This window comes from Neopelma chrysocephalum, unplaced genomic scaffold (genome assembly GCF_003984885.1).
Source record: "Neopelma chrysocephalum unplaced genomic scaffold, ASM398488v2 Primary Assembly neopelma1_63, whole genome shotgun sequence".
Lineage (NCBI taxonomy): Eukaryota > Metazoa > Chordata > Aves > Passeriformes > Pipridae > Neopelma > Neopelma chrysocephalum.
Genome location: NW_020897720.1, coordinates 11720156 through 11728259, shown reverse-complemented (window position 1 = coordinate 11728259; position 8104 = coordinate 11720156). Strand labels below are relative to the sequence as shown.

At 43.0% G+C, this 8104-nt stretch overlaps 1 protein-coding gene across 1 annotated transcript in view; it reads right to left on the bottom strand.

Annotated features, from left to right (window-relative positions):
* GFPT2 (glutamine-fructose-6-phosphate transaminase 2) overlaps positions 1-5215 on the bottom strand; it is a 16695-nt gene extending 11480 nt beyond the window's left edge. Inside the window, exons 1-2 of the mRNA XM_027682864.1 lie at positions 5168-5215; positions 484-591 (exon numbers count right to left, since the gene is read on the bottom strand). Of these exons, the coding sequence (XP_027538665.1) occupies positions 484-591; positions 5168-5174 (115 nt within the window). The 5' untranslated portion in view covers positions 5175-5215. The remainder of the gene's footprint in view (positions 1-483; positions 592-5167) is intronic.
* Between the last annotated feature and the right edge of the window lie 2889 nt (positions 5216-8104).

Below are 8104 nucleotides of genomic sequence, written 5' to 3'. Positions count from 1 at the left end.
TTGCGAGACTTGTGTGTGTTCAAATGAAAGTACACAAAGCCTATATCCACTGCATAGATCAAAACATACATGAGCCATCTCAAATTTTGCTTAAGGACAGTCTGAAATATTTTGCCTGATTAAATGAACCATCTCAAACTTAAATAAAAGTTTAATCTTCCCCATCCTTTCACTGAGACTCACATGCACAGAAAAGGCCGAGGCACAAACTATATGGCCCCGTATAGAGATCTTCTTCCTCACACCCTGTTTGTTTTCCTTATGTGTAGTAAACCTCAACCATCTAATTACAGAGCTAAACACCCCATTTAAAGTCCCGAGGAAAGCTGAAGTGCTCCAAGAATCAAGATAATTAGTTTTGATCTGGTAATCTGTGGAACAAAGAAAGAAAAATCCAGCATGCTAGACATTGAAAGTACCCAAAAAAGTCATGTAATGGGCTCCTAGTTGCTAAAAATTAATTTGTTGAGTTGGTTTACATACCTGCAGAGTCATATCCTCTGTATTCCAGTCTCTGTAATCCTTTTATCAGGGTTTCATATATTTCCTTCCGAGTACGAGGCACTCTGTAGTTCAGATAAGCAAAAATTCCTGTTTAAAGAGAAAAGGGGAAGGAGGGGGAAAAAAAAAGAAGCAAAGATTTGTTTAGAATTTGCATGCCTTCACACTCAATTTAAAACCCTTTAAAACTAATATCAAGGAGAAGCCCTAGAGGCACCCAACCTACCACTTAGTACAATTCCTCCTAATGTGTTTTTGAATGGAAAGAGTTCAAATACAATAAAGGACTCGGGACCCTCATTTTCACCACACAAAACATACACTTTCCTGGCCAGTTTCCCTTTCCTCATGTTACCCACCAAGAGTTAAACAGCGAGGAGAGGTTAAAAAAATTCTACTCTTCACGAAAACCACAGCTGAAAATGGGAACATTGTGATCTATTTCATATCCAGACATTCAAAGAAGGAATATATTCACCAGGACTAACACAAGGAGACTTTTGTAATCCAAGTCATGGCCTTAAATACCCATGGGTAGGTACTACGCACAACATCCATTTCTGAAAGGCTCCAGCTTAATCCTCTATACAACAGGCACTTCAGCAGGAAGAGAATAGGGCAGAAAACATGAAGAAAGGGCAGAAGTCAATAGGATAGGACAACAAAGGAAAGAAACAGAAGGTACAAAACGGGGTCACCCAAAAAACAAGCACTCGCCTTTCGCGCTGCCTCAACACAATGGTGCTGCCAAACCAAACTCTGAGACACAAGATCCCTGTGCTTGCCCCGTGCTACTCAGGTCAGGTCTGACAGAGGCATCACAGGGAAAGACATGAACTCTCTCCTTGCCTACTTGGCAAACAGAGCCTGGAAGAGTCTGAAAGTCTGATCCCTCTTCTCTTGAATAGAGCAGTCATGGAACAAGAAGAGGCCTTTTTAGTTTTGGGGTTGGTTCCCCACCCTAATTCTTTTTTTTTTTTTTTTGGAAGGCAAAAGTACACAAGCTTTTTTTTATTAGAAGGATTTTGTGGATGTTGTTTTATATTTAGAAAAGGTATATAAAGGGTCACCTGCAAAGGAAAACACGACCATTCCTTTTCTCTGCTCTTCCTGGGACTCTGATATTTATAAGGATACATTAGGCTCTTTTGCTAAGTTTGGCAAGTCTGTACTCCAATGAAACAGAAACAACTATTTCAATAGTTTCCTCAAGAAACAAGTCAGGACTGGAGACTACAGTTAGAAAAAAAACAGACTTCAAGAATTCAACAGATAAGCAGTTCAGACAAGTGTTTTAGATAGAGAAAGCCTTTGTTTGAAATTTAACACCCTCTTCCCCTTCAATTAAGGCTTTTGAACTGTAAATGGCTGTAGTGAAGAAGCTGTTATAATGATACACCAATAAATCTCCCTTATAAATATTGTTGTGAAGTTGGTTACTCCACTGGTTTATAAGCTGTTAATACTGTTGATTTGACAGTGAGACTAAGAGACTATTACATTTGCCTCTGAATTTATTTTGGAAAGATTAGAGCGTGGAAAATGCTTTTCTGCTTTAGAAGTGAGATTTATGAGGAGTTGAGCCTAATTATTTCTAGAGCACACAACGTGACCAGAGATATTAAGACAAAAGTTGCATTTAAGGAGGTATTTGGGAATTTCAACAGCTAAGTACTGTTCTTCATGGATGCTTTGAAAAATAATGCCTCTGGTTATATACAGTCACTTTAGACTGAGAGCCTGTTGATAATTTTCCCAGACAGATATTTACTGTTCTCTGGCACTAACCACGAACCTCAAGAGCAGTATTCTCCAATTCCTTCAAATACAAATTTCTCAACATCATTCCAAAAAATTGCCACACACCTCACTTCAGATCCAACTCTACTTTCTAGGCCAGATTTCACAATGAATTTAAGACTCATCCGCCTTGCATGTGCCATGTGGCCTCCTTGACTACACAGAGCTCCAGGAAGAACCTTCCTTTGGGATAGTCCTTACAATGCTACCAGTGTGCTGAGATTGTTAAAAAGATCCTTGTTTCCAGGGAATTGTAGCTGCACTTCCACACACGTGAATTGGAAGATGCAGAAGTCACCAGAGGCCATTTACAATGGAAACAATAGCTGCAGCCTGACTTCAAGGAATATATTATAAACTCTTCCAGTTAAAGGAAATCAATCTCTCTGTTTCTCTAGTACGTTTCTGTTTCGTGATTTATCCACTTGCGTATTTCTTCCCTCCTCAGTCATTATTTTGGCCAGATTCAAAAGCACATTACTCAACTCCTTTAGAAACAACTTCTGATAAAGACTTCTTGTAGCTTCATTCCTTCTGGAATCACACCAGTATGACTGAATCCTGGTTGAATCACTCATGATAAGAGTTTTGTGATGCCAGCAAGTTACTTTTTAATGACCTCCCCAAGGTATTAGATCCCATTTCCTGAGCTTGCTCCCCCCTAAGGACACTCAAGTACGTATAAACATAAAATCCAGTGAAAGCATCTAAAAAGTGTTTTACTAGGGCATTTTTCTCTTGAACTGAGCAAATCTAGTTCATAACTTTCTGTACTTGCAGAGTTTGCACAGAAGCATGAACCAGGTCAATCATGTATGGTTTACCTTTAGAATGAGACTAAAAGCAGAAACAGAAGGTTGTTAAAACATCACTAAAAACAGCTTCAATCAGATGCAAACACTAAAGCCAGACTCTTCCTTTATATTTCCCCTTTCAGGATTGCAAGTAGAGGATCAAGAGGAGGAAAAGTAAACTGAGGTTGTTGTTTGGGTTTTTTTGTGGGAAAATTCCACAAGAATTCCTGCGGTAGCAAGACTTTACCAAAATCAAGAAGGGGGCAGCCTATGCTTTAAGTTTGAACAAAATTATTTATTTAAAAAAAAAAAAAAAAGTCTCTATTGGGGTAAGCACAGTGTTGGTGCCAGAAACTTAGCTTTGAGAAAGTCCCAGTCTGATCTTCATATCCTGATGAAAATAAACTTGATTTAAAATAGGTAGATCATCAGTTTAAGAGCATCTTAACTGTTTTTTAAACCCTGCATTATTTTGCTATACTGTCTGCTTACATATGAGTGTGATAACATCTTAATTTTGTTTTCTTAAGAGCATGTTTATAGCATAATTTATGACCTACGTATTTTCAAAACATAAAGCAGTGAATATAAATCTTCATGTGCTACCTGAAGTCAGACAAAACACAGTAGGATGTATTATCAGCACTTAAACCAGGAAAGATATGCAAAACTAAACCCAACAAAAACAGTAATTTAGAAACTATTGGTTGCAATCTCAACAGCTCCTTCACTTCCTACAGCAGATCAGCATAGCAAGCTGGGGGACATTTTTCATGAGAACAAATGTCACATAAATGGTCTCTAAAAGTTGATAGGAAAAAAAACCCTAGCACTACTCTCAGTGCACTTCATGGACTGCTGCTGTTTGCCATTTCATACTGACTCAGTTACTCCACCCCAAGTCAGACGTTTTACCAAACTCCTTTAACCCTGTTAACACCCTCATTTCCCAATCCAGATTCGTAAATTTCCTTTTTACGTTACCATTACATGTCTCACTGCTTAGTGCTTGCCATCAATACCTTTGGGTGGCTTAGGCACTGAGCCACGTCTCTCACCTGAAGGGGTTTTGTTTAGAAGACACCAGAGTTTGTCTCACTGATAGCGATCTGTCACTTAGGAGCTCAAACAATAGGAGCTCACACAATATCACCTCGTGTTTCCATCCCAGTGAAAGAGGCTTGATGGGCTCCTTGCTCTTTCTGAGGTTACAATCAAAGAGGATGTGGAGGCAGGGAAAAGATATATAACTCGGGAAGCACAATTTTGGGAGCAGTAACTCAACTCACTTTCAGTCTGCATCTCACAAAAGAGGTTTTGTTCATGACGACTAAGTACAAGTGCAAATTTTTCTACTTTCAAGAGAAGTATCCTTCCAGACCTGAGTGATGTCAGTGATGGGACAGGCAAAGTTTCACTGAAGTTTCCTCCGTAGCTAAATACAATTGCATTACCAGCTTCTGAACCCACATTTTGATTTTAATCTGATCTGAAGTGTATCTAAGGAACTGTATACACGATGTAGGAATTATCTTCACCATCTCATCTTCATCAAAGGAAGGTGGATAAACGCACATCAGTTAAGAATTAGGCTCCTTCACTGCCTTTGTTTGAAAACCACAAAACTCTCCCTATCACCGCAGTTGGGAAGTGAGTCACGACTAATATCTAGTCCTGGATTAGGAAAGACAGAGCCCAGCGCCTCCAGCAGCCCGTGCCTCAGAGGCAGCGGGACCAGGAGGAGCAGAGGTTATATACGCTCCGGACCCCCCCGGAGCAGCCGGGCGCTGGGAACAGGGCGATTCCCATCACAAGGCTCCAGGCACGGAGGAGGGAGAGTGGGGGGAACTGAACGACCATCGCCTCTCCTCGGGAGAAGGGGCGGGCGGAGGGGCTTCACCTTCACCTGCCAGGCGCTCCCTCTCCTTCCCACCCCCCAAACGGGATGCCATTCCCGAACGATCCCGCAGCCCCGGCGCCCCTCGGCTCGGGGACAAAGCGGCGCTTGTCCCGCAGCCCGGCACAGGAGGCGCCGGGCTCTGCCCGCTTTGTCCGGCGGACCCGTCACTCACCGCACATGGTGACAGCGCACGGTCCTCCCCGCTCCCAGCACACGCAGCTCCGGCCACAGACCAGCTCGGGGCCGGCGCTCCGGCTCTTATAGCGCTGCCTCCCCGCCCACCGGCCCGGCCACAGCCCCGGAGGGGGCGGTCGGGTCCTGCCCCTGCCCGGCCCGACCCTTGAGAGGGCTGCGGGGAGGTCTGCCGGGCTCCGCAGACGGAGAATCACTGAATCCGAAAGATTGGAAAAGACCTCCAAGATCATCGAGTCCAACCTTGGACCGATCACCACCCTGTCAACTCAGCGCCACGTCCAGTCGTGTCTTGAGCACCTCCGGGATGGGGACTCCACCACCTCCCTGGCAGCCCGATCCGATGCTTGGCAACCCCTTCCATGAAGAAATTCTTCCTGATGTCCAACCTGAACCTCCTCTGGTGCAGCTTGAAGCTGTGTCCTCTCGTCCTGTCAAGACAGGATGAATTCCATGTCCTCATGTCGTGCCATGAGGTGACTCAGGCTGGCTCAGGGATTCTCGGGGTGGCAGTAACACCAGTGAGACCTGGCTGTGTGTACATGGACAGCATAAGGGGCGTTTTTTGTGCACAAATTCTGGTTTTCCACCTCCCAGGTCCATGGAGGAGCAGGACAGGTGGTGAAAGCGATCCCTCCTGTCAGGGCAACACGCAGGGCTTGAGGCAGAGGGGCTGGGCAGCCCCTCTCTGAGCTGGACAGGGGAACATGCCCCCCTTTCAGCCACAAGCATTTACAAACACACACTCAGCAGCCCAGTTCACCTGCACAGGCAGGACGGGGACCACCTGAGCCCATGCTCAGCTGAACGTGGCCACTGGGCTCCACCTAAGGGAGAGCCAAAACTCTTGCTCAGCCTCTGAGGTCTCTTCCATGTATTTGGCAAGAAAGAAACTGCTCTAGGAGCCTCCTCCAGCCTCTGCTTCCCTAGCCAGCCTCTCTCCTAGAAGCAGACAACACGAGGATGAGGAAGGGCACAGCCCCTGGCCTGGACAACATTTTCCTCAGGGCACACCTGAAACTTTTCTCTTATCCCAGGGATCCTCCTCCAAGCAGCTTTTAAAGCAAGTGCCTTGCAGCACACTTGGACTGCCAGCGTGCACAGAAGTAGCTCAAGCTGCTATTTGAGCAAACAAGATTTTTAAAAATACACAAACTTTCATGATACAGTTTTTCTTCCTTATTAAAAAGGACTAAAATATTTTATAGACTTGATCCTAGTTATCTCATACAGTTATTGAAGCTCAAGCAAAAGGTGTCTTATTTAAGCTAGAACTCAATGGTTCATTTTCTCTTGCATTTTTTTGCAGGTAATTTTTTACATAAAGTAGTGGTTCCTTCAAACTTTGTCCCTTTTTCTCTTGATGGAGAGGTTGAATGAAGGATAAAGGTTGGAACATCAACATTTCAACCACAAAAAAACCTTTTTGTGCCAGTTTAGGAAAGGGAAACTGTCTTGGTTTTAAGGTAAAAACCAAGATTCATAAATATTTTCAAGTCATAAAATTAAAGAAAACAGTGTTAAAAGTCTGCTTTAAATTAGTTTCCAAAAAGGAATAAATTAGGTGTATTTTTCACTGCGTGCGTGAAACAGCTATGACACCACGCTCAGTAAAAACCACTATTGTTTTCCTTCCCCCAGTCTCCCAGAATAAGACCAAACAGGCCCATGATTTGTCACCATTTCAGTCCCAGCTCTGTCACTGACCTGCCATGTGACATTAGGCAAGTCATTTTACACTCCATTCCAGTTTTTCTTGTCTGTTTAGGTAACTTTGCTTCTCCTCTAAAGTAATGTCTGATCTTGTTTCCCCCAGTGCAGCCTGAGCAAAGGGGGATGTTCCTAATCACAACTACGTGTGTTAAGTACCACTGCTATTTATATCTATTTATATTAAATTATATACAATTAAGGTAAACTTTTTACTTTCTTCGTGTGAAACATACATTTTAACTAATGAATGATGCAGACAGTGGGAAAGAAACACTTTTTTTTTTAACATCACTGCAATACTAATTTGCCAAAGATCACGAGTCAGAGCCCAAAATTCCACTCATGCAAGACATTTCATGTTTCCATGTGACATTCCCAGGGAGAAAACTAAACAAAAATGAGACTCAACTGCTAGTAAGAACTGCATTAATTAGTGATTAATGTGTCACTTCGATAACTTATCAGTCAACACTTCCCAGACACATCTGTCTGATGCCATTTGGTTTTTTCCGTGACTTTTTAGAAGTGCATTAGAGAGTACAGTAATTCTTTTTACTGGTGGGTTTGTCTGGCTCGAAGGACATACCTCACAGCACTCAACTTCTTAAAGTCTAAAGGCCAAAATATGTGAAAGTATCACTTAATGTATTCAACACAAAGAGGATCCAGCAATTCTGCCGTACTCTGGAAAAGTGCCCTTCTCAGGAAAACATAAAAAAACCAAAACAAACCAGATAGTTTTGACAAAGGGTTTGTAAACTGAAGGTTTCCATTTTCCTGCCAGAAGAGACAGGCAACAAGGAGGCCAAGTGGTGCAACTTCCCACCACGGTCTGAACACAAATCTGAAGTGACACTGTAAGGATCAGGAATTTTTGCCCAGCCACCTCTTTTTCATTTTTTTCCTCACAGAAGTGATCAAAATTAGAAGTAGGAAATAGCAGGGCACAGTATGGAGAGCACTGTATTATTGTTTTAGCATCAGGTAATGAGGAAGTTACTTGGGTCATAAGGTAAAGGCAATGAAAATCATCATGTGGTTGGAAAGAGGAGGGATTTATGCTTAGGCTCCCTCTGAGCCTAATACAGCTCCTAGTTCTTACAGGATCTGCCCAGAAAAGCAGCCAGTAGCAGTTTAAGGACAGATATTCCAAACTGCATTTGCATACTCAAGAGGTTCAGATACATATCTGAACCCCTTGTTC